Source organism: Hydra viridissima, unplaced genomic scaffold (assembly GCF_058129835.1).
Source record: "Hydra viridissima isolate aposymbiotic clone 2 unplaced genomic scaffold, HvirCarnegie_v1 scaffold_1, whole genome shotgun sequence".
Lineage (NCBI taxonomy): Eukaryota > Metazoa > Cnidaria > Hydrozoa > Anthoathecata > Hydridae > Hydra > Hydra viridissima.
Window position 1 is genome coordinate 20722397 of NW_028324300.1, and position 27851 is coordinate 20750247.

Here is a 27851-nt window from a genome sequence, read left to right on the forward strand (position 1 = left end):
GTGTTTTGATCCAAAGACAAAAGAGCTGACTGGATATTCCATGTCTTTTGTTGCTCATGACGATAAAAAGGGATCAGAAGAAGAAAAGTTTATGGAGGTGATTGAAAAAATAACAAAATTTCTTCGACAGCAAGTCATTCTTAAGACGCCCTTGTTGAAGAAAGGAGGAAGAACTAAAAAGTTAATGGTTGAAGATTTATCCATTTTAAAGAAAAAGTCAGAAAGCTCATCTTCCATATTTTTCGGAAAGCTGTATAGAAAAGAAAAGAACATTACTTCCTTGTTTAGTAAAAGGGAGAATAAAAAGCTTGTAAAGGCAGATCCATTGGAGTATGTTCGTCAAAGGTGCTTTGTCATTGCGTCTTTAAAAATTGAAGGCGTTTTTATTGGATCGCAGATCGAGTCCATTCAAGTCAAACTTCCAGAAGTGGTCATCACTAAAAATGCTCCTGTTTTGGTTCAAAGCATTATGGGTGATTTGGATTTAGGTGAAATGGAATCTGATGAAGAGATGTAAAAAAAGGATTTAAAGAAATTCTTTTTTTATATAAAATGGAATATAAAATGGAAGTCATTGCAATAAATAAAAAAAAAAATGTCGCTGTTGCACGAAGCTTCTCTAAAAGGTCGTCTTGAAGTGGTTAAATTTTTGTTGAAAAACAGAGTCAATGTAAACGCGCAAAATTTACGCGATAAAACACCGTTACACTTTGCATCTGAAAAAGGTCATCTTGAAGTGGTTAAATTGTTGGTGGAGAACGGAGCCGACGTCAACGCTCGAGATGATTTACAATTAACACCGTTGAACGATGCTGTTTATAATGTTCATCTTGACGTAGCCGAATTTTTGGTGTAAAACGGAGCCGATGTCAGCAGCCTCATGTAGATTTTTAAGATCCGTGGAAATCATTTTTTAAATTTTGCACGAATTTAAAAATGATCAACGTCGAAGGAATAACATTGCCAAATGAGGCCTTGACCAACTTTCAATTGGAAAAAGCTGCGAAACAACTAAAATTAAAAAACTTTCGAGGCGTTTTTGAAAGAGACACATTGCCGAAAAAACCGAGAAGAAAAGAATTTGGAATTGTCAACACTGGGGATTCGATAAAGACGAATTGATGACAAAAGTGAAAGAAAGAAAACCTGTGGGTAGGCCAAGAACGCGTAAGCCAAAAGAGAAAAAGCCTGTCGATCCAAAATGGGCAAAACTTGTTGAAATTAGAAAAAATCCTTTCGCTTACAAAATCACCCATGTGGAGACAGGTGAGGTGACTGAATACAAGTCTCATTACCAATTAAGAAAAAAAACGGGTCACTACTGGAAATACTTCGACAATAAACACGGCTATCAAATAATTAAGTCGGAACGTGATTTTAATTTTGCTGAAAATTAAAATTCTTTTTTTATCACGGCAAAAATTGAAATGGGTTAAATAATTTTTTCTCTCTATATAAAATGAACAAACTTAATATGAAAGCGTTAAAAGAGATGGCTGATGACCGAGGTGTCAAAGGCATCTCAAGAATGAGAAAAGCTGAGCTCATTGCAGCTATACAAAATACAAAGCCCATCATTGGGTATGGACCTGCTCGTAGACGCACGACTGAGGCGAGACCTTTGCCTGCACCGAGACCTGTGCCTGCTACGAAACCCGTTTCCAATGACTTGATTTCGTTCGGTCCTGCTCGTTTGCAAAATCGAGTGACAAGAACTGAACCATCCATCCTTGACACACCTGTTGTTGATTCAACAAACGTCATTGCTCCAAAACCTGTTCCTGCTCCTAGACCTGGTTGGCTTTCAAGAATTGCAACAACTGTCTCCAACGGTTTTAACCAAGTGCTCACTGCTATTGATCCCTACGTTCCAACTACGGTGAAGAAAACAGTAAGCAGCGTAAAAAGCGGAGTGGAAAAAACGATCAAGTCTCTCAAAGGTGTTGCATTTGATGCTCCAAGACCTTTTACAGTAAAGTTTAATATGACTGAGCATTCAGCAGAGCGCTCTGTGAGACAATTTTCTTACTCTCCGTCTTCTCAATACCAAGACCTTGAATCCTTTTTTAACAGGGTGAGAGAGTCCGCCATTCAAACCATGGAAGGAGAAAGAAACACAAAGGTAAGGATTATTTTAACGTGCGAAATGAAATCTGTAAGCATCTTGACTGGTGAAGAAGTCACTCGAATGGCAAACTTTTCATCCAACTCGGAAATTATTCTAGCAGCTACGGATTTAAGAACGTTAATAAGACAAATGGAAGAAAAAATCTTGGAAAATAGTGTCAAATACAACAAGTTGGGATCCAATGGCGTCTTGTCCAAGATTTTAAAAATGAATATGAATTTTATCGACTATAGACCTCTCAGCGGTTCTTCCTACATGGAGCTACCTCCCAAGTTGAAAAACAAAAAGGCCATTGTCAACATGGAAAACAACGACAATGAATGCTTCAAGTGGTGCGTCACCAGAGCTCTGAACCTTAAAAATAGAGACAACGAAAGAATTGATGATGACTTGATTCTAAAATCAGAAGAGCTCGATTGGGATGGAATAAAATTTCCTGTTGATTACCATAAAATCGACAAGTTTGAAGTAAATAATACTGAAATTAGCGTAAACGTCTATGAGTATGAAGAAAAAGCACCTCAACCTTTACGAGTATCTGATTTTATGGACCGAAAGCACTGTGTTGATTTGTTGTATATTTCAAACGAAGAAAACAGCCATTATTGTCTCATTAAAAATTTCAGACGGTTTGCCGGTTCTTCAGCATCGAAAAAGCAACATAAAAGATATTTTTGCAGAAGGTGCATGCAAGGTTTTGGCCAAGAAGAAAAGCTTCAAATCCATCGAGAAGACTGCTATGGTAATGCTCCAATGAGAGTCGATCTTCCTAAAGAAGGGTCGACCCTTGAGTTTAAAAACTTTCAAAAGGGTATGAGACATCCGTTTGTGATCTATGCTGACTTTGAAAGTTTCATCAAGACCATCAACACTTGCACCCCTGACTCAAAACAGTCATACACCAAACAATATCAAAAGCATGTTCCAAGTTCCATCGTCTATTATATCAAATGCTACGACGAAACTATTTACAAGGGAAAGCTTGAAACGTACACAGCTGAAAGCGATGACGATGACGTGGCTAAAAAATTTATCACCAGGCTTGAAGCAGACCTTAAAAAGATTTGGAACGACAGCGATTTACTACAAAAACAATGGGAAAAAAATAGAATAGAAACTGATGAGGACAAGAAGAAGTTTGAAGCTGCAACTGAATGTCACATTTGCAATAAAGATCTTAACGGTGATAAAGTATGGGACCACTGTCATTTGACTGGAAAATACCGTGGTGCTGCTCATAATAAATGCAACTTGGATTATAAAATTCCAAAATTTATTCCAGTTGCCTTTCATAACTTGTCTGGCTACGACTGTCATTTATTCATCAAGAAATTAGGTGGGAAGCTCAATTGCATACCAAACAATGAAGAAAATTACATCAGCTTCTCGAAAAAAATTAAAGTAAGAGACTTTATCAATAAGAAAGGTAAACTTCAAGGAGTTTGGAAAGAAATTAGGTTTATTGACACCACCAGATTCATGCCTGACAAATTAGAAAAACTGGCTAAAAATCTAACCGACGATCAATGCAAAAACGTTAAAAAATATTTTTCTGAAGATAAACAGTTCAACTTGATAAGAAAAAAAGGCATTTACCCTTATGAATGGGTAGACTCCATTGAAAAGTTTTCCGAAACGCAATTGCCTCCTATCAAAGCCTTTGATTCCAAACTGGAAGATGAACCAGCAAAAGAGGAAGACTACTCGCATGCACAAAACGTTTGGAAAGTATTTGGATGCGAAACCTTTAAAGATTACCACGAGCTATACAACAAGTCTGACGTGCTGATTCTTGCAGATGCCTTTGAAAATTTTAGAGACGTATGCATAAAATGTTACGGCCTTGATCCCGCCTGGTATTACACCTCTCCTGGATTAGCCTGGGACGCCATGTTAAAGGAAACTAAAATTAAATTGGAATTGATAACCGATATTGACATGCTCAACATGATCCGAAAAGGAATACGCGGTGGAATCAGCATGATCTCCAACCGACTTGGAAATGCTAACAACAAATACATGGAAAAATATGATACTTCACAACCATCGAAATTCCTTCAGTATTTAGACGCCAACAATTTATACGGATGGGCCATGAGCAAACCTCTTCCCGTTGGAGGATTCAGATGGATAAATGATCTTCAAAATTGGCGCAGCATGCCATGCATTCTTGAAGTCGATTTGAGCTATCCTGATGAGCTTCACGATTTACACAACGACTACCCTTTAGCTCCTGAAAGATTAACCATTGGAAAAGTAGACAAACTCGTTCCAAATTTAAACAACAAAGAAAAATACGTCGTTCATCATGAAAACCTAAAACTCTATGAACGATTGGGCTTGGTCATCACCAAAATTCATCGTGGGATCACCTTTAGAGAAGAACCTTTCATGGAAAAATACATTGGCCTCAACACCAAGGAGAGAACAAGAGCTACCAACGAATCTGATAAGGAATTTTTCAAACTCATGAACAACTCCGTCTTTGGGAAAACAATGGAAAATATTCTAAAGCGCGTTGATGTCAGACTCATCACCACTAAAAAAGAAGCCTTAAAATTGTCCAAAGTCCCTCCTTATAAACGAAACACTATTTTTGATGAAAACTTAATCGCGATTCACATGGAAAAAACAAAATGCTTTTACGATAAACCTGTTTACTTGGGAATGAGCATCCTCGATTTGAGCAAAACTTTGATGCTTGATTTCCATTACGGATACATCAAACCTAAATACGGTGATAAAGCCAAGTTGCTCATGACTGACACTGACTCACTTTTTTACGAAATCGAAATGGATGATTTTTTCAAAGACATTTCAAACGATCTTAAAAACATGTTTGACACAAGCAACTTTTCTAATAACCATCCTGCCATTGAAAACGTTGGCTTTGAAGTAGGATTAAATAATAAGACCATCGGCATGTTCAAAGACGAAGCCGGGGGAAAAATAATTAAAGAGTTTGTTGGACTTAGACCCAAGCTCTACTCTTACAAGATCACTAAAGATGAACACAAAAAATGCAAAGGGATGAAAAAGAACGTGGTCAAAAATAAGCTTACTCACCAACATTTTAAAGACTGCTTATTGAGTGGAAATGAACAACTTGCAACCATGAACGTTTTCAGATCTCATCTTCACGACATCTACACTGAAGAAATTAACAAAGCTGCACTCAGCGCAAAAGATGACAAAAGAATCCTATTGAATGATCACACCACATTGGCTATTGGGTACTACAAGGTAAGAAATTGAATTAACTTCTTAAAAAAATTAGTTTATTTGAAGGGTACACAAATAACATGATTATTTTTATACTTCTTTACACATCTTGGAAAAAACATTGAACCCCCCAATATATTACGCTATCAATGCGCCAGAACATTTTTTTGAATTAAAAACACAGCAAGAAGTTTTTTTCATTTCCTTAATATCACCATATGCAACGCTATACATACCCTCCCATACTTAAGGGGTATCAATGCGCCAGAATCGGCCTTTTATAGTAGTAACGACTTGGCCTTGTCATCACCAAAATTCATCGAGGAATCAGCTTTGAAGAAGAACCTTTCATAAAAAAATACATTGATGGCAATACCGATAAAAGAACAAGAGCTAAAAACGAATTTGAGAAGGATTTTTTCAAACTCATGAACAACTCCGTCTTTGGTAAAACCATGGAAAACATTCTAAAACATGTCGATATTAAACTGGTTACCACAAGAAAAGAAGTCTTGAAACTATCCAAAAAGGAAAGGTTTAGCCGATGCACCATTTTTGATGAAAACCTCACTGCCATTCACATGAAGAAAACACAAGTCACTTACGATAAACCTGTTTACTTGGGAATGAGCATCCTCGATTTGAGCAAGACTCTCATGTTTGAACACCACTATGACTACATGAAACCCAAATACGGTAATCGATTAAAATTACTCATGACTGACACTGACTCGCTCATTTATGAAATTGAAACTCCTGATTTCTATAAAGACATTGCTGATGACGTAGAAAGCAAATTTGACACGAGCGACTTTCCTAAAGACCATCCTGCCATTCAAAACGTTGGATTCAAAGTAGGCAAAAATAAAAAGGTTATTGGCATGTTCAAAGATGAGACCGGTGGAAAGCAAATCACGCAATTTGTTGGACTTCGACCCAAGCTCTACTCCTATTACATCCCTGAAGAAATTGAAAAAGCAGATCAAGAACAAAAAAAATGCAAAGGGGTTAAAAAGAACGTGGTCAAAAATCACCTCACTCATCAAGACTACTATGACTGCCTAATAAATAAGGAAGAAAAGCTTGCAACCATGAACGTTTTCCGATCCCATGATCATGACGTATACACCGAAGAAATCAACAAGGTCGCACTCAGCGCTAACGACGACAAAAGAATTATCTTAGATGACGGAATTCACACACTTGCCATTGGCCACTACAAAACAAGGCATTAAATTTTTGAAGAAACCATTTTTAAAAGGATGCACGTTTTTTAAAACTGAAAATTCATCAAAATCACCTTCAAACACATCAAAATATGCATTTTAGACACTACTTTCATTAAAAAAATTGATGCGCTGTGCATGCATTTTGTGCTCATGCGCCAGAATCGGCTTTTCCCTATATATGATCATTTTTAAGGGTAACGAAAAAAATGTTTTTTGTAGCGTTTAACAGATAAAATTGGTAAACATATGAAAGTCGGAGGTTTTTAGTGAGTATTTCAATTTTTGCTTTTTCTTTGCGTTTAGTTCATGTTTTTTGAAAAATTATAAATGTTGATTCTTGTGCGGGTAAAAAAATAACCGAAAAACTTAGAGAGTGGTTATAATCATCATAGCCTGAATGCAAAGACGTGAGCAGACCGGATACTTACAAAGGAAACATGATTCCATTCACGGTGCAAATAAAAGCAAGGTGATGGTAAACGATGGGTATTTACTTGTTCACCACGAGGATTGAATTTATGAAGCAAAATAAAATTTCGATTGTTTTGCTTTTGAATCACGAAAAAAGTTTACAACTTACGATGAAATTTTTAAGAAACATCGTAATGATGCTTTTAATAGAAATTTTCTGTTTTGATTTGGAAAAAACTTTATGCAATTCGAGCTCAGCAAGAGTTTCCGAGGCTAGACGTTTTAGCAAGTGCATTATTGCATCTTGCAAAAGAAGTTGGTTGAATAAAAATGATAGAAGCGCGGAAAAAGTATGGCTTTAGTTGTATATTAATTAAAATCTTGTCTTTTCGCAATAAATGATTTATGTGTTTTTTTAAAAAAACTATCTAATTAAGCGCATTTTTTATGAAGTTTGTAAGTATTTTCTTTCGTTTTTGATAAATCTAATTTTTAGATAAATCATTTGGATATGAAACAGAGAGCTCCATGAATACAAATCTTGTAAGTTGTTAGCTTTGTATGAAAGTTTTTATTTTTATGCAAATTCCTATCGTTTGAATATTGTTTAATTGATTTTTAAGCATAAAAATCAGAAAATGAAGCGGACAATATTAAAATCCTGTGGGAGTTTGTTTTTGAAAAGTTCAAAAACTTTTTGAGGTGAATTTGTATTATGAAAGTTGATCATAAAACGTTTAAAATTTTACTAAACAAAAATGTTATAAAAATCCTGTTTAAACATAATCTCAAATGCCGCAGATGCTTATTGCTATTATTGTTATATATTAATTTTGTATTCACATTTGTGTAATTTTAATGTAAAAATTTAGCTTTTAAGTTTATCTTTTTGAGGGATTAAAGACATTTTTGGTTTGCTACTTATGTTATTTCCTTTTTTTTATTTGAAATTTAAATATTAGTATTTTGATTATAAATAAAAGTAAAGTAAAAGTTCCAGGAGTTTGATTCCTGTCAATTGTAGGGTTCTGATGCTTAAATATGTTTTTTAAGAATAGAGACTATTAAAATAACCTTTTTTTAAAAGATTCGCATTACTCACAGTTGCTTAGCATGGTATAATCAAAATTTCTAGATTTCGTTTTTTTAACATGAACTAATTCTTTTTGGTTCTCTAAAATATTTGATAATAAACAAAAAGGATAAAAAAATAAAACAAAAATATTTTAATGTAATAATGAGTAGAGTTTAAAACATTAACTATTTATTATTGATCTATTAACAGTCTCAATTTTTTATATATTGAAAAAAAAAACTATTTACTGAATCAAATACATACACTGCGACCATTTCCTATAGGCGCATGTGGATTATGTCTTAAAAACGTACTTAAATTTATTTTTAAAGTGTATTTCAATAGTTTATAAATAAAGTATCAAAAGTAATGAAAATTATCAAAAAATAATATCAAATTTGAAAAGAGGTCAATCATAAATGAATTAAATTCAAAAGATAGCTGACTATTTTCTATAGACGCAGTTCACATTTTTTAACAAAACTATCCAAAAAATTGTTTTTATCACATTTTTAGTACACGATTGGACCTCCTTTGCGCTCAATTACTTGATAAATTCGTTTAGGCATACTTCCCACCAAGTTTTCCAGCACTTTTGGCTCCATATCCTCCCAGCATTCTGATACCGCTACTTTTAGCTCTCCCACAGAGTTATATTGCTTCTGGTCAGCATAGGTACGTCTTACAATAATTCCCCACATGTTTTTAACAGGATTCAAATCTGGACTGCGAGCAGGCCACCACATTTGCTCAATTTTTTAAGCTTCAAACCAAGCTTCAGTCTCGTTACTAGTGTGAATGCTGGCGCTCTCTTGTTGAAAAACAAACTTTTTGTGTCGATATTTGTTTTTAAATGGAATCAAACATAAATTTAGCTCATCAATGTATTCAAAACTTTTCATTTTGCAAGATATAAATGCTAAATTATTCAAAAGTAATTTAGCATTTATATCTTGCAAAATGAAAAATATTCAGCTATTTAGACATCACTCCTGAATAATTTTTGGATATTGGACTTTGAGCTGACCCGAGAGCGCTACCTATCTAGGGTGAAAGTAGACATAGTCCCACACCCAGGAATGTCAATTTTGAAATCAAGTAATGACGTCCGCGGAAATAAATTGGATTTGAAGTCAAAAATCATACTAAAAAAGGACTAGCAGGTGTAACATACAAAAATGCCTAGAAATTTTTTTTGGTAGTTTAGATATTACCCAAAATGGGCATGTATACTACCCATATGTGTGCCAAAATGTGTATAAAATTTCAGGCCAAAATATTGCTTACTTTTGAAATTATGGCAATTCCAGTTTTCAAAAACCTCACTTTTTGCCAATGTCACCATGTAAAGTTACCATCCATTGAGCCACTATCTAAGTTATCCAACAGGCAACACTACACTTTAGCCCTACAGGTTGTGGGCAACAACTTTTGTAACAAAAAGTTTTTTCTAAGACTTAGTGGTAGAGAACTATGTCAAGAAAACTTATCAAGTTAAGGGATTTTCCTTTATTAATATAACTCCTAAATCATAATAAAAAAATGAGTATAGGACCATTGTTGTCCATTTTTTCAAAAAAGTGCATAAAATAAAAGTTGTAGGGCTTAAAAATTAGAGGGGGTCATTTTTATACAGTTTCCATTAATTTTGTGTTCCACTTGGAGAAATTTTGACAACCTGTGATATATTTCTAGTTTTGTAAACAAATCTTGCTGTCTTACAAATATATGATTGATTTTTCTAGTCAGCTTGAAAAAAAAGTTAAATTCGGAACTGCTTAGGAATTTTGGACAGTTATTTAAGTTCAGTAATCTTATTAAGTAAAATTTCAATCAACTATTGAAATGACTAATGTTATAAAATTTATCTCCATTGTTTTAAATTGCCAACGGCATTTTCAAGATTTACCTAGCTACGATTTTTAACAGAACTTCATGAAAGTAAAAAAGTATTTAAAATGGCTTTAACATCTATTTTAATTCTATAAAAAAAATTTTAGGCATTATTGAAAATTTTGCAAAACCATGAAAATTTAAAAATTGACTTGTGTTCTTAACAAGTTGATTTCTGTTTACACTTTTGTTTTCCTTGAAGTTTTTCAGATTATTCTCAAAGAACTTATTAAGTAATAAGGTAAGAAACATTTGAAATTTAACATTAAAATGAACAGTGATACTTTCATATTTTTTAGTCAATTTTGTAATGTTGTTTTTTATTGAAGGTGACTCCAAGTTGTTGTTCACTAAGACTTGCATTGTTTTGCCGTAAATTCAGTTGTCAAAGTATTTCGCTTAAATCACCGGCATTTTTCAAGATAAAGGTATGAAATTTTGAGCGGCAGTTTACGGGATAATAAAGAAACATATTTTATTTTATAAATTTTTTTTGTAGGACTTAGTTTTGGTCCAGTTTTATTACTTCCAATCTTATTGCTCTGTTAAGCACTTAAGTTTAACCCAAATTTGTACACTTCACAATTACTTTAAGTACATTAGTTATCCATATAAATCAAAGATTAGTATATTTAATTGTTTGCATTGTATACTATAAGTGAAAAAAAACTTTTTCATCTAATAAAAATCCCTCAGGGGCTAACAGAATGTTTAAAAGTTTCACTAAAATATTTATAATTATGCAAAGATTGATAGATTAGGTATTTCCTTGAAACTTTCTTTTATGTAAAATTTAAAAAAATATTTCTCTCAGCCAATCAAAATGCCGAACCACGCCAGAACTCATGAGGAAAATCAGAAAATTGTTTGCCTGATTTGTCTTAAAAAGTGCTCAAGACAACTGACAGCATTTATGTGGGAGCAAATCAGCAAAATCTATGGAGTCAGTTTTGATAAAGCTGATTCTCACATTCCTCAAGGTAATGTAGGGTTGATTTTAATTGTATGTATATAGGGAAATCAGTTTTATTGTGGTATTGCAATGAAATTAAAAAGCTTGCTTGCTTTTAATTGATTTATTTAAACTGCCTGTTCTCATAAAAACCACAGCTTTACTAGCAAAACCATTGAGGTACAGCAATATTTCTCTGACTTATGAAAATCACTTTTTATGCTTAAAGGTATTTGTGAAGCCTGTAGAACAATGATGAGGCGTAAAGGTGAAGGGCAAGATATCACTCTTCCCCCTCTGTTTGACTTCACAACTATTTCTGTCAGAACAGAAACACGAGGTCATGTCTGTGATTGCCTCTTGTGTAAAATTGGACGATTACAAATGAATGAAAAGCATCCACTCGATGAGACAAAAGCTGAAGAAAAAAACACTCCTTTGAGATGCAATGATTGCCTTAGTCCAATTGGTAAAGATTTAGCACACACCTGCAACCAGTTTACCTTTAGAGAGAACCTTAAGGGTTTGGCAGCCCGAGATGCAATGGCTGCCGAACAGATTGCTGCCACTGTAATCACAAACAAGGAAGCCTCACCCCATGGGACTGTTCGTCTTTCTGAGGCTTCTGGAGGTCATGCATTTCCCATTACGCCAGGTAATTAAAAATTTATTACTATATATAGTACAGAGCTCACAACAAGCTATTATTGTTCAAAATTCACCATAATTGATTGTTTTTTTACTTGCAAATATCATCAGAATTTTAGTTTTTGAAGGAACAAATAGAGGCTTTAGTTTTCAGCAACAAAAACTGTATTTAGAAGTAAGTTATCTAAAATATTCTAATCCTTTAAAAAAAAAGAAATTCCATTTTAAGGCCCAAGTGGAGCTTCCTCAAAACCTGCTTCTTCGTTTTTGACTACTCAAGACCTTGTGAATGTTCAACTGAATACTGGATTGTCCAATGTTGGCATCAAGAGATTGGTCAGTACAGTTAACCAAGCATCAGTTGGAAAACTAGTTGAGCCTAACTTTGCATCAAAGTTCCTAGCTGTTGGACAACAGCTCAGTGAGTTCTTCACACACACACAAATCAAGGGGTCAAGCACTAAAGGGGACTCTAGAGATTTTACAGTTGCTCACTGTAAGAGCTTGTCGGATCTTCTCAACAGAGTTCTTACCTCTCGGAATATTTCTTCTGAGCCCCTGGTCAAGCTTGGCATTGATGGAGGCAAGGGGTTTATGAAATTTTGTCTTACGATTGTTGAGAAGAGCTCTGCAGTAAATAAGGAATCTAGAAGTTCACCTGCTAAAAGATCCTTGACGCAGCGAGTTGCCAAAGACACTGGAGTGAAACGTCAGATGCTACTAGCTGTTGTTGAAGAGTTTCCAGAAACATATGAAAGTGTTCACCAAGTATGGGCACTTGTTGGTTGCGATGCTGTGAATCTTTTCATCGCATGCAATCTGAAATTGGCCAACATTCTCTGTGGCCTACAGGCTCACTCCAGCTCACACCTTTGTGCCTGGTGTGACATTGATGCAAACAACCTTGAAAATGCAGGAACATTTCGAACTTTGGGCTCCCTTAGGAAAAGTTTCGAATCTTTCAGGCGGTCTGGTGGAGTGCATGCCAAAGCTTAATTGACTGGCAATGTCATCCATTACCCGATCATCAATTGACCAAATGACAAACTCATCTTGGACATCATTCCTCCCCCTAAGTTGCACCTTCTTCTAGGTGTTGTCAACCTCCTTTACAAAATGCTTAAAGGTGTGTGGCCAGAAGCTGAGGCATGGCCATCTTCCCTCAACATTGCTCAGAGTCCTTACCATGGTGGGCAGTTTGAAGGAAATGAGTGCCGAAAATTGCTAAAATATGTGGACCGTCTTCAACAACTAGCAGAAGCTAACTCAGCATTCCAAGTTCTTGGCTTTGTGGATACACTTCGGAAGTTTGACAGCGTTGTTCGAGCTTGTTTTGGATCAGAACTGAGTTTCGATTATTTTGAAAAGATCCAACAATTCAAGACATCCTTCCTTGCACTTCCAAACTGCCATATAACTCCAAAGTTACATGTTGTGTTTCACCACATCAGTGACTTTATTGATCGCCAAAACTCCTCCCTTGGTCGCTTCAGTGAACAAGCCGTCGAAGCAGCCCATCAAGATTTCGGCCAACATTGACAGCGCTTCAAGCGATCCACCACCCACCCTGATTACCCGGAAAAACTGACAAACTGCCTTGTTGATTACAACAGTTAACATCTTTAAACAAAATTTTTGAATCAATTAAGAATCATTTTTGGTTTGATGGTCTTAATGAATTGTAGAAAATTTTCATCAATCATTTTTTTTTGCAGAAACCATATTTTGTTCTCTTAGTATTTTGAAACTTATTTAAAGAAATAAACTATTTCAATATAACTTTATAAGCCCAGAATCTTTTTTTTTTTCAAGCTGACTAGAAAAATCAATCATATATTTGTAAGACAGCAAGATTTGTTTACAAAACTAGAAATATATCACAGGTTGTCAAAATTTCTCCAAGTGGAACACAAAATTAATGGAAACTGTATAAAAATGACCCCCTCTAATTTTTAAGCCCTACAACTTTTATTTTATGCACTTTTTTGAAAAAATGGACAACTATGGTCCTATACTCATTTTTTTATTATGATTTAGGAGTTATATTAATAAAGGAAAATCCCTTAACTTGATAAGTTTTCTTGACATAGTTCTCTACCACTAAGTCTTAGAAAAAACTTTTTGTTACAAAAGTTTTTGCCCACAACCTGTAGGGCTAAAGTGTAGTGTTGCCTGTTGGATAACTTAGATAGTGGCTCAATGGATGGTAACTTTACATGGTGACATTGGCAAAAAGTGAGGTTTTTGAAAACTGGAATTGCCATAATTTCAAAAGTAAGCAATATTTTGGCCTGAAATTTTATACACATTTTGGCACACATATGGGTAGTATACATGCCCATTTTGGGTAATATCTAAACTACCAAAAAAAATTTCTAGGCATTTTTGTATGTTACACCTGCTAATCCTTTTTTAGTATGATTTTTGACTTCAAATCCAATTTATTACCGCGGACGTCATTACTTGATTTCAAAATTGACATTCCTGGGTGTGGGACTATGTCTACTTTCACCCTAGATAGGTAGCGCTCTCGGGTCAGCTCAAAGTCCAATATCCAAAAATTATTCAGGGGTGACATCTTACGTGTTCATGAGAATTTAATCTAAAATTTCTTACTTGTTCCCAATCGCGTGCCATGTTTTCGCGGGCGAATTCCATCCGTTTTTCTTTGTGAACGGGCTTCAAATTTGGTGCTTTATTCATTTTTGATCTTACAATGTGTGGGCTGTCTTTAAGAACTTTCCTAATCGTCTCCTTCCAAACATTTAAACCCAAATCTGACTTAAATTTTTTTCAAACTTTTTGATGAACTTGATGCGAGTTGAATAACTCTACGTTTTTCACTGCCTGAAACCTTAAATTTCTTTGGTTTCCTCTTGATTATTGCATAATCTGTTGGATTTTTCAAGAAATTACGGATAACGTGATCTGATCTCTTCAATCTTCTAGCAATTTCTCGATTCGGAACTTTTTCTCGATGATAAGCCAATATTTGACATTTTTCAATATTGGTAAGGACCTTTCCTTTCGGAATTTGGTTAAGTTCAACTTAATTTTGACTCAAAAAATAAAAAATACTACAGAATATAAGAAATTTGCGACAAAACTCGTAAAAACTTTAGTGCGTCTATAGAAAATTGCCACGTGAATATTAAAAACTTAATTATTTTAATACAATAAAGACAATAAATAATCAGATGCATAATGGATCATTGTTTTCTTACGTATACTTATTCAAAAGTACCGTTAGAACAATTTTAATACCACTGTAACACTGTAAATCCGCTAATTTTTACATACGTCTATAGAAAATGGTTGCAGTGTATAATTGAAATAGAATCAAAATTAGTTTTCTAAACATTTCTCAGCAATCCTTATGTGGAGCGACACAACATTTTCAACAAGCTTTCAAGGCGCTATTCATCGCTAAGTAGATTTTAATTTTTAGACACAATTTTTAGTGTAACAAAAAATTGAGGCAAATTTGAGGCAATTCTTGATTAACTGACTGAGGAAATTCTTGATTAATTTAGATTGATGCAAGTCTTTCTCAAGCATAAAAGTTGTGGATTATGTTTCAATTTTTCTGACAATTAGTTGCATGAATTTTGTACTTCTTTTCGTCAAGAAACTTTTTTTTTGTTAAAAACAGATTTATTTTTTTCCTTATTTGCTAAAGTTTTTTTTATCAACAATAAATGCCATAAGGGCATCTTATATTCAGCTGAATACTGATCTACGGACGAGGGCCACCGCAAAGTTTGAAAAGGAATGGTTCAAATTATTAAACAACTAGGTCCTTGACAGGACCATGGGAAATTTTTGCATTCACATGAGGGTTGATTTAGCCTGCAGCTATAAGATTGATAGGATGCGCCGCCTTGTTGCAGATCCGTGGTACGCTAGACCTTTGGTCCTGGTTGCATATCCGTGGTACGCTAGACTTTTGGTCTAGCGTACCACGGATCTAAAACCAGGCGGGGAACTCGAACTGAACAGGCTAATATTTGTTGGCCAGAGTGTTTTCAATATATTCTAACAATTGATGTATGACTGCTGGTATAAAAATCTTAAAGCTCAATATGGTGACAAGGTAAAGGGTTACGGACTCTTTATTGAGACATAATCAGGCTGTTTCTGATCCAAAAGACCCAACTAGTAATTTAATTTAGTTAATTATATGATGGTATTTTGATGGAGTAAAAAAATTTCTTTTTTCATTTGATGTAATTTGGTGCATCATTATAATCCCTGAAATAGTAAAAGCAATTAAAATCAAAACAAAAATAATAAAAGCAACAAGCGCTCAGAATCGTTTGTGATGCAACCGATACCAACAGCTTGTTGTTCCATGTTGAGACTGAAGATGTCTACAAAGACAGAGACGCAATGGTAGTCTATATTATAACACAGAAAACAAGATTGTTGGCCAAGCTCAAGGCCAAGTGAGTTCAACGAGCAAAGGTCAAAAATATGCGCCATTATAAGTTCAAGCAGATTCTCGAGCGCAAAGAGTTTAAGCAAAAACAGGTTGTTTTAAAGAGCCACGGCCTTCAATTTGTAGCCTGCGCGCAGAACAAGACCGGCTTCTGCCCGATGGTGTTACAACTAGAGCCTATGGTCATTACCTCATAAATAGGAAACCAACGCTAACGCTTTGGTTTGAACCTGCTGCTGCTTAAGAGGCATTTCTTGATGAGAATCCGATCTGATGGTTAGCTCTTTACAAACAAACCCTCTTCATGGTTTATTAGTTAGAAAGCGCGGGTGCGGGGCACAAATACTTACACTGTCAACACTTATTTTGGGGTGATAAGGGGTGACATAAGGTGCGAAAATGTGCATGAATGTTAAAAAATGCACACATTTCTTAAATAAAAAACAATTTGTGTATGCAAATATGCGCGCTGTGATATGTCATTAGCGCTTACCAAGAGTCAACATTAGAGTGAAATTTAGAATTAACCCTTATCTTTGCTCATAGAGGAAGAGGCCTGCTGCTTGCATGAATATAAAGCTTATGAGAACCATACCACTGAATCTGTAGTAATTGCTATATATAACTGTAGAAAACTACTGGTTTATCATGATGGTTGATGTCAGTGAGCAATTTGAATTACTCATAATAGTTCTTTTGGGCCCAACAACTTTGTATTTCTAATTTGCTCACTTGCTAGCAACCATTTTTTTTTAGCTCTAATGTTTTCACATGCGTGGAAACTGGCTAATATGTGCTAACTCAAATACGATTTTTAGGTAGTAGATGTAAAATGGAGGCTTAAAGCCATTGGACCTTTCGGGTCACTGGCGTCAAACCCCCATTTTAAATCTACTATTTTGAGGTTTTTTTATAACATGTCAATCTTGTTTATAACAAAAAATTTTCCCAACTTAGGATTTTTCGGAAGATATCTAGTTGAAAAGTTATGTGAGAAAATATTTGGAGAGAAAAAGCTTTCGATTTCACCTTTATATGACCTAGACACAGCACCATCACTGTTTTGGTATAAGTAAACGAGTGCGCGCGGTCCAGCCTGTCACTTAAGTATCACATGACCGCAGGAATTTTGGGAAAGATCAAAATTGTCGGCACATTGCGAGGCTTCACACTGTTTGCATTCCTTTGCTTGAGAGAGATAAGCTGTCAAATAGGTAGGCATCTAGTTATCAACTATTACTTTTTGCTGACTGGAAGGTTACTGATTTGATAAGGTTTTACCAAACAGGGCTTAAACTAATTAAATTTGTTTCTTTAAGATTCATTTTTTTGGTGATTATTTACTAATTAATGCACATTTAAACGTTTTTCAAGTTTGAGCATTTAGAAGGCAAAAAATTAACAAAACAATTTGTCATTTAAAATTAAGCAACTTACAACCTAATTCTCACTTGTAACTTGAATTTTTACATTAAATTTTGATCAAATTTCTTAGTTGTTTATGAATTTTAAATGATGAAAAGCATTTAATAAAAGTTATTTTATTAAATGTTTTTCATCATTTAAAATTCATAAACAACTATAAAAAAAACGCTGTTTAATTACAAGTTTAACACATAATTAAAGTTTTCTTTGTGTTTCTGACTTAAATGTTAAAATATTGGGATATAATCTTCCTTTAAAAAGTTGATTTGAACAGTTTTAGTTTGTTAACATACTTCCTTATGTTGCAAAACAAAAATGGAGGTTGCATAAGTTAAATTTTTCTTCAGTTGAAGAGAAATTCGCATAGAAAATCACAGATAAACTTACGGAAAGTTTTTAATGTTTGGAAATACAAATTAAAAAAAAATTTTTTTTTCTGTTTATAATGTAACAGAGCTCTCAAAATGAATTCCATAATGAGTAAAATGAATTGATCAATAACTAATTACACAAAACAAATATTATAAACTGGCTATGTTAACATATTCACAAATATTTCAATTTTAAAAATCAGAAGTGAATGTTTCAGCAATCTTATATATTTTTTTCAAAGTTACAAGCAAATTAAACTTCTAAAGGGCAAAGCTACTTCCTAAGCATGCTTCAAACCTCAGATAAAAATCTGGGTTTTTGAATATTTTATTGAAGGAATAAAATAACATTTGAAGAAGATTTATTTTGAAAATTATTTCTCCCTATTTATCTTTTCATTTTGTTTGTCAATAAATCAATCTTGATTTCAGAAGAAATATGCTTCTAATATTCAAATTTAGTTCATATTAACAATTAAAAAATGGATAAAATATAAAAATTGTGTATTTTTAAAATTATTATTTGTCTAAATAATTTGCTAACAATCCTAATCACCTGGTTTCAGGGTTGTTGTTGCTCTTTGATATGCTAATAAATACAACATGAATCGACAAGAAGTTCATCACAAAAAACAGTTGTGAAGAACGAAGACCTTTTTTTTTTTGTTGTTAAACTTCTTGTTACATCATGTTGTATTTGTTCGACATACGAAGCATAGTACAAAATGCAAAATCAGCTTGAAAACAAAGATATTTCCTTAAGTGTAAAAAAAGAACTGCAATCAAGAAAAGCTGACAATTACCCTCTTAAATTTTTAGAATGTCTCATTGTGATGATATTGTTTGACTATCAACTTGGTAACTAATGAAAATTAGTATAGTTTAAGATTCTTCAAACTGCTGGAGAAAGACTTTCCAAAAGTATGACTTATTTGCTAAAACTGCTAGTTCCACATCAACTGTGCCAATATTTTTGAAATCCTTACCTTTCTGAACTAATATCCATTTGTCCTTAATCAAGCAACTAAAAGAAAGTGAATGAAAATAACATATATAGTGGATAATATTAAAGACTAATGAAATTTGAAGGAAGGGGTAAGGAGGAGGAGTATTAAAGGGAGGACAAAATGAAAATTCAAAAGTGCAAAGCTTTATTTAATCTGCTACTATGCTTCTGTTTTAAATACATATCTTCTAAAGTATAAAAAAATATACAAACATAAAACATTCATGAAAAAGCATTATTGAAATTTTTATTAGAAGCTTAGTTTAAAGAAAGGTACTATTGTGTTTAAAATGAAAAAGAGCAGTGATATGGCTGCCAAACCAGAACAAAATGTTTGAGCTATTATATCAACATAGTAAGATTGGTTAATATGCTTGAGTTAATATATCACCATAGTAAGGTTAAAAGAATTCACATAAAACTAAGATGAAATCAGAAAAATTCTTGGTACACATTTTTGAGTATGGTCATCATAGTGTTACAATCTGAATATTTTCTTTTGTTAAGGTGTTATAACAACAAAATCAACAATTTTGAATTTTAGTTTTTTGTTCATAATGAACTTTAACATAAATGCAAGAAACATTTTGTTAAACAAAAGCCTAGTTGTTGTGAATCACTAAAATAAGAAGTTTGAAAATAATTTCTAAGTTATATTTTATAAATTATAAACTATTTACAATGAAGAGAGCTTTTTTTTTTTTTTTTTTTTTGTTATTGTTATTGTTATTATTATTATTGTTATTATTATTATTATTATTATTATTATTATTATTATTATTATTATTATTATTATTATTATTATTATTATTATTATTATTATTATTATTATTATTATTATTATTGTTATTATTATTACTATTGTTATTATTATTATTATTACTATTGTTATTATTATTGTTATTATTATTATTATAATTATTATTACTATTGTTATTATTTTTATTACTATTGTTATTATTATTATTATTATTATTATTATTATTATTATTATTATTATTATTATTATTATTATTATTATTATTATTATTATTATTATTATTATTATTATTATTATTATTATTATTATTAAAGTTCAAAGTTAAGTTAGCATTTATTTTTCCTTTTTTTCTTAAAATAAAGTGCTTGCTCTTCTCCTTAATCGTTGCTTACAAATTTTTGCTCATTGCTAACAAGTGAGCATAAAAAGATTTTGTAGACAAGTTCAGTTGTTTAAAAATTCTTTGAAAAATATATGAATAACTTAAAATAACAAATAAAAATGTTTGAATAACAAAAAGAAATGTTTGAATGTTCTCATCAAAATACTGTAAAGATCAATTTTACATTTTTCCACAAAAAATGTTGGGCAGGTTTGTTTTTTATATTGTCAATAAAATGTTTATTCTCAATCTCAGGTGTCACTTTATGTGGCAGTTACTCTTTCTCTTCAGTGTAAACTCTAGATATAATAACTATCAGTTTCATTTCTTTCCTGGTCCAGAGTCAAGATTTGAACTTACTAAGTTTTCAGATTTTTTTTATTGAGTATTATTGTACATTAAACATTATAAATCTAAGAGTATTCTTTTGACACACTAGGTTTAATGGGTAACACATCAGTTAAAACAACTAATAGACAAAGCATATGTTGACTCATTTTCAAAGAAACTTAGTTTATTGATTAAAGAGAAGGATGGTTTGATTGAATACTTGCTACTTATTATGTTCTTGTTTTTTCAACAAAGGGTTGTTACTCCTTGTCATTCTCTTGTGGTTAGCATATTACCTGGTGTAAATTTAATTTACATTTATATATGCTGGTATTTTACTGAAAAAAACATTTAGGTAGAAACTGGTAAATTTTTCATGGAAACTTTATTCATATAACTTTTTTTCAATTAACATTATTCGACTTGTTTCTTATTTTTGTAAGAAGTTATTAAGAATTTTACATTTTGATGTCACCAAATGTAAGTGCTGTTGCATTCAGTTTCATTCACCCTCATATTTGCATCTTATTCACAATTAGGTTGGTATAGGAGAAAATGTTTATATCAGTTTTTTTGTTTCAATTCATTTAAATAACGTTAGAGAGCATAAGTTGTTGGCCACTTATTTCATTTTCAAGTAGCTCATGCTGATGAGAGCTGTGACTCAATCATTTATTGTGTCAGCTTAACCTCTGTATTTTGTAGTCTGTACTAAAAGTGATAATGAAACACATTAGAATGTATATGTTTGTTGATTGAATTATTTATAAGATTTTAGTCAATAAATAACTTTTATTTAGGAATGAATGCAAAAGTAGTGAATATTTTAAAAGATAAGGTGGCATCAGAATGGAAAATATTTGCATTTTGTACTGGTTTTAATGATGTGGCTGCTGTTGTTGACCAAATTGATCATGATTTAGATATTATTCAGAAAGGTCAAGATGATTTGATAAAAGAAAAGTCTAAAATTGAATATTTCTTAAAGAAACTTTATGAACAACATCCAAATGATTACAGAACTTGCATTCAGAATTCTTTGAAAGTTATGAGAAGGAATGATGTTTTACATGGTATAGATTTCTTAGGTGAGTTACTTGTAGTTTTTGTCTTTCTTCAAATAATTACAAGTTGGAGAAGAATTTATAGAAAACTTTCTTTTGAAAAGTTGTTTTTCCTAAATTATTGAATTTTTAAAATAGTTTCTGTTAATAATTAATTAAACAAGTTTTTGAAGAAGCATTTTTAGCCCTCACTTTCTTTTGAATTTGCCTAGTGTAAGTACAAAATTATTAATTATGATAAAAGTCCATAAAATCTTTTTTATTTCAATATAATATTACTGAAGTTGAGTGAATTTTACTGGAATTTTTACTCATTTATTCAATCTCTTGATGTGTCTATGTTACCCCAGTACTGTTTGAGACATTCCTAAGTGTAATTTTAACTAGTTGCAATTAAGTGCAATTCAGATCTGCAAGCATGGCAAAAATATCACAGCAGAGATCGGCATGTTCTTTACAAATTATAAATAGCACAAACACTACAATCATATGAATAGAAAAATCCTAACTTACAAGAGACTAACTGCAAGAAAAAAAAAGGAAAAAATCTTAGTCTTTTTTCCTCAATTATTTTTTTAGTAATTTTAAAAATCAATATCATTAATTGTATTTCTCTCAAAAAACTCGAATCTATTTACAGCATACTAAACAAATATAAAATTTCTTGACCAATGGTTAATCTCTATTTGTTTTTTAATCTCTTAAGTGCTCTCCAGAACAGTCAGAATACAATTAAAACATTTAGAAAACACTTTCAATATCATTTTCAAAAATGGTTTTAGTTTGAACTTGATTTGTGAAAACTCATTGCTTAGATAGAAGTCAATTTGTATTTCTACTGTTTTTATTGAAACAGGGTTTGCAAGTTTTATTCCTGGTGATGATAGAATACCTTGTTCTTCATTAACTTTTTGTAGCTCTAACAAGATACTAAGACCCTTCAATTTTTAACTCTAGTTTCTAGTTAGATTCTATTGTTAGTTGCACCTTTTGATGGTAAGAGTCATACATACATTAAACTGTCTAAATCTGCCTAGATAATTATTTTTGTTGACCTGGGACTACTCATGTTTTTCTTGTATCAGTTGTTCCAAATCAAAATCTTTTAATTGCCTGAAAATTAAATCAAAATAAATAGTTGTAGTAATTAAAAAGTTACTATACTAGCTTTCATTTCTCTCACTGAGTCTAATAGGTATCAATAAACTAATAACCAATGTTATTTTTCTGTCAAAAACCATTACCATTGTTATTTTTCTCTCAAAATACTTGCTATAGCATTGTTCATGATTATTGAAATTTATTCTTCTTTCAAATCTGCTCACTACAATATTTCTACTTGATTCACTCACATAACATCTTTAAATTTAATTAAAAACTGCTTCCTTGAAAGTCCAGTTTTGTGTTATTGAATGGAGAGAGATTTTTCAGTTTAAAATAACTTACCTATAATTGTTAATGCTTTTTAAGGAAAATAGATAAAATGTATTAAGTTATTTTTTTTAAAGCATGCTTTTGTTGTTTTTTAATATTGAAGATCGTAACTAAGAAAATTGCCAACTAATAAAGTATGAAGAAATTCAAAATTAAAACTTGTCTTTGCATGACATATTAAGGTGTTTCATCTTGAAATTTATGTAATTAAAGTTCCACTAATGATATTTGAAGGATCATTTTGATCATCCATAAATCAGAAAAAGCAAGAACAAAGGTCCTTTTTTTTTTGAGTAGTCCCAAAATGAAATAAATTTATACAAGTTCTTTCATTTTTGTTCTAAAAATCCATACTTTTCATCAATATTTTTTAACAAAATTGGATAAATAAAACATTTCTAATGTACACAAAGCCTTTAGAGTGTCATTTTTGATTCCTTTGGTCTGCAGGAAAACCAAATTTTAGGAAGTTCATCTAAAACATTTTAAAGATATTAAAAGTCAAAATTGCTGTGGCTCATTCTGCCATTGCTAAAATGCTGAATCATCAAAATTGCCAATATCTCAATAACCAATACATTTTTGTATTACAATTTTTGCAACGTTTTTTATGAGCTACAAACAATGTAAAGATCAATTGATTTGAGGATAAAATGGTGTCATAGTCTGGATGATTTGACATAGATTTTTCCATACTTTATCAAAGGAAGTTTCCTCAAACTTTTGTTTTGTAACAGATATTTAATTTGACTGGTAAAACCCTGTATGGATTTTTATAGAAGTATTATACTTATCCTTTTCTCTCACTTGTGGCCCCCACTTTCTGTGAAAAAATCTTTATAAATTTTTATTGATTTCCTGACTTAATTATAAATAGTTTAACTTTAACTCTGCTGCCAAAAATATTTTAAGACAATTATTTAGAATAAAACAAGCAGATTTTCAAAAAGTTAATTTTTTTTTGTTAGAGTGGATCATAAAAGTATATATTTTTGCTTCAAATTTATTTAATTTATTATTAAAGTGATTCATATAAAGATATACTTTCTATTTAATCAAAAATTGCTAAATTAAATCTATTCATAATTGAAATTTGATATGTAATTTGAATCATAATTGAAAATAAATTTGATTTTAATTTAGTTACGTAGATGCAGAAAAAATAATATTTTTTTAAAAATGATGTTTAATCTACATTAAACAATTATTCAATAGTAATAATTTAATTAATTATTAAGTAATAAATAAATTAATACTATACTACTTAATGATTAAAATAAGTTTAACTATTTCTTTTATGGCATAACACATTTGTGAATAGAAATAATTTTAAGGAGAAAAAAGTGTATATGCCGAGCATTTAATATATCATTTAGAATTTTTTGTTAACTTTTTTATAGAGTTTTTGGATAATTTTTTCTTATTTTAGTTTCCGCTAAAGTGCTTTTTAAATATGAAGCTGAAGAACCAAATGAACTCACCCTAGTGGTTGGTCAAGTTATAAATAATATTTATCAACAAGTTGGTTGGTGGTGGGAGGGTGAAATAAATGGGAAACGTGGAGTCTTTCCTAAAAACTGTGTTGAAGTTATAAAAGATACAATTTCGCCCCCTCAACCATCAACACCAACTAATGCAAAAATAGCCATCACTGTAAAAAAAGCAAGAGTTGCATTTGAGTTTGATCCTCAGCAAGATGATGAATTAGCACTGAAAGTTGGAGAAATTGTAGAAATTTTAGAAGATAGTAATAAAGGATGGTGGAAAGGTAGATTAAATGGAAAAGTAGGATTATTTCCAGCCAATTATGTAGAAGTTATCAAAGAAGAAACAAAATCACCTATACCAGCTTTACCAACTATAACACCACCTCTACCAACATCACCACCAGCTTTACTACCTCAACCTGCTGGATCAACTGATATAGATAAGACAGGTGCATTTATCTATATTTTATGCATTAAATGTATTGTAGCCATTGGTAATGCTTTTAAATTTTGAAATGTCAATCATAGTTTCAGTTAAACTATACTTGGTTTTTACAAAAAATAATAAAAAGTTAAGCAGAAAATAATTTTAATATTATTTAAAAAATCTTTTATTTAAAGATTTATTAAATAATATTAAAACTATTTTCTGCTTAATTTTTGTTCTCTAAAAACAGTAGAGATTAAACTCTCACTCAAGATCTATCAGATTTCAATGAAAACAAAGGTTATAAAAAAGCATTCTATTAAGAGGTATCTTCAATGTTAAGCAACACCAAAAGTCTTGGTCTATTTTTAAAAAACTCTTGTAAATAGTTAATGATAATAATAATTTTTTTAATACAGAAAGTTGATTTTTTTTTAAATAGATAACAAATTTTAATGAGTTAAGACTTCCTTTTTGGCTAAATTTATTGTTTTAATGAAATTTTGTTTTTAGTTTTTTATAATTTTATTGTAATTTTAAAGATTATCCTAATACAGCATAGCCTCCAAGTTAGCTCTTATTATTGCAGGCAAGATATATTATCAATTAGGGGCATGTTCTTGTGCTATAGGTTATACTTTTTAAGTGTTTTAATTGCTTCTTTTGAATCTTGATGATAATGCTCTTGAAAGAGAGCATTATCCTTTTATCCAATTATGTGATCATGTGATATATTATAATAAAATCATTAAAATGGCAGAAGCAACAATAATAGCATGTGGATTTAAAAATTACACAATTAAACATATTTTTTCTTCCAAGTTTATGTTTCTAAATCAAATTTGAAATTTAAATTTGTAATTTAAATTAAATAATTAATCTCCTTTGAATTTCACTTGAAATTTCTAATTTATATTTTTTCTTTAAATATCTGGTATAAATTATTTTTCTATTAAGTGCTTCTTTAAATTTCTCTTTTAATTTTCATACATAGGAAATGCAGTATTTTGATTTTTTGGTTTATCAGTTCTGTTAAAATATTATATACTCTTATTGATAAGTAAACTAAAAACAATTAGTGTGTAATGGTGTAAATTATTTGTATTTTTCATTAAAAGATTTTAAATACAAATACTTTGCACCATTATACACTTATTGTTTTAATCTATTGGTTTGCGGCATCCAAGTGTTAAGTGTTATTTTGGTTCTTTTTTAAATCTGCTCATCCATGTTTTATAGGTGTAGGGATTCAAATAATCTTTTTCAAAAAATATTTTTATAATTTTTTGTGGTTTTTTTAAACTTGGAAACAAGCTTAGAATTTTAGCTTAAGTATCAATTCTTTAGTTTTAAGTATAATTACTTCTTCAAAAAAAGATATTTTGCATCCTGGATTGTTAAGCATCCAGTTTCCTGTCTTGTAATAATTATTTTTAAGAGATTTAAAAAAAGTAAGGTCTGGTGGCTGAAGTTTATGATACAGTGTGGAGATGTGATAAACCTTGTGTCATTCTCACAAGCAATATTAACCACCTCAAGTGTCTTATGGCTATGATGAATAGCAAGCAAAAGTAAACGAGGATAGTTTTTAGATGAATTGATAACAACTGCAAAATGTATCAGTCAGTGCATTAAAATTGTGCTATCAGTCCATCCTTTTGCACTGATACTATAGCACAGTTTTCTACAGACTCAGCAAAGAGCTGCAGCCCAATAGGAGCTCTATTTAACAGAGTTTGAACCATTTTCTTTAGGGAAATTCTAATTCTTTTTGTGTTGGTTTTAATTCATTATGATGTAAATAGGTTAAAAGATGTCCAAAAATAAACTTAAAATAAGTTAAAAGTAAAGTTAGAAAAACAGTTTTGAAGTATAAAGATTTCACAGAATACAAAATTCATAAAACACACATCTTAAGGAAACACGAATTTTTTTTCAAAACATGCAGTTCCAAACACCAAGAAAGGAAAAACATTTTCTGAAATAACATTAAATGATGATAAATTTATGAGGCAAATGCCTCTTCAAAAAGATTATGTAAGTATTGGTAGTAACCAACACATGCAAAATTGTCTGATTTTATGTTATCTTAAAGAACTGATTATTTTCTTTTAAAACTAAATATTCTCAAGAGGTTGTTGGGTTTTCCAAACTCTGTAGCTTAAGACTGAAATGGTGTATAACTGTTGGAGCATCAGAAACTCATGTTGTTTGTGTATGTACCCAACATCAAAGTACAATATTCTTAACCAATTCTATACAATCAAAATATATCTATAAATATCTGATAAAGAAATTGTTTGTGATGCTATAATTAACAAGTGCATGGTTCATAAATGTTCTAATTGTCCAGGGACAAATAATTGACAATAATGATGGTATGGAGATGTCAATTAATCAGTGACAGACTACAGACTGCAAAGTGTTGATCAATCAGAAACCAACAATTGAAGAATGCAAAGTAATGTTGACCAAGGCAATAAAAAAGTTAACAGCTCATTTCTACACAGCAAAATGTCTGGCAAGAAAACAAAGACAACAAAAAGAAAATTTGGCAAAAGACTTCTGTATTGTCTTAATTGACAGAGAAGTAAGTGTTTGTGATTTAAGATGAAATCCAAAGATACCATTGGAGCAAAAGACTTATGCTGTGTTTTTATTATTTACTCATCACAAACAGTTGTGCATTAGAAGACATTTTCTTTGTTAAACTTCTTGTCACATCAAGTTGTACTTGTTTTTTAATCTCTTAATAAGAAGAATAGCACAAAACGGAAAATCAGCTTGAAAGCAAAAGTATTTCCTTTATAAGTGTTAAATTTAGAGCTGCAACCAAGAAAAACTAACAATTACCATCCTTTGAATTTTTAGAATGCGTCTCATTGTGACTATATTGTTTGACTATCAACTTGGTAACTAATGAAAATTAGTATACTTTAAGATTCTTCAAACTGCTGGAAAAAGAGTTTCCAACAGAATGATCTATTTGCTAAAACTATTAGTTTCACATCAACTGTGCCAATATATTTGAAATCTTTTACCTGTTTGAACTAATATCTATTTGTCCTTAATCAAGCAACCAAGATAAAGAGAATGAAAATAGCAAGTTCAGTGGATAATCTTAAAGACTATTTAAATAGGAATGAAGGGGGAGGGGGAGGGGTATTAA

The 27851-nt window shown here is 31.4% G+C and overlaps 2 protein-coding genes across 5 annotated transcripts in view; both read left to right on the plus strand.

The window, feature by feature from the left end:
- Positions 1-7481: 7481 nt before the first annotated feature.
- LOC149893840 (uncharacterized) lies at positions 7482-13338 on the plus strand. The gene is made up of 5 exons (XM_090076399.1): positions 7482-7533; positions 10288-10386; positions 10773-10938; positions 11140-11565; positions 11788-13338. The coding sequence occupies exons 1-5, from the start codon at positions 7519-7521 to the stop codon at positions 12552-12554; spliced, it is 1473 nt and encodes a 490-aa protein (XP_089932525.1). The 5' UTR covers positions 7482-7518; the 3' UTR covers positions 12555-13338.
- Positions 13339-16543: 3205 nt separating this feature from the next.
- The window catches only part of LOC149893841 (NACHT, LRR and PYD domains-containing protein 1 homolog), a 49976-nt gene continuing 38668 nt past the window's right edge, over positions 16544-27851 (plus strand). For 3 of the 4 annotated variants that reach the window (XR_016449065.1, XM_090076281.1, XM_090076282.1), the window contains exons 1-3: positions 16544-17210; positions 21071-21358; positions 24198-24704. Coding sequence is in view for 3 of the 4 variants with exons in the window: in XM_090076281.1 (XP_089932407.1) it covers positions 17111-17210; positions 21071-21358; positions 24198-24704 (895 nt within the window). In the remaining variant the exon portion in view is untranslated. The remainder of the gene's footprint in view (positions 17211-21070; positions 21359-24197; positions 24705-27851) is intronic. The other variant, XM_090076283.1, reaches the window with a different exon arrangement.

Bases quoted from the DNA above. Each gene is read 5' to 3' on its own strand.
- LOC149893840 (XM_090076399.1), top strand. The intron at 10,939-11,139 runs GTAATGTAGGGT...TTATGCTTAAAG, and splicing joins TGATTCTCACATTCCTCAAG to GTATTTGTGAAGCCTGTAGA. The intron at 11,566-11,787 runs GTAATTAAAAAT...TTCCATTTTAAG, and splicing joins TGCATTTCCCATTACGCCAG to GCCCAAGTGGAGCTTCCTCA.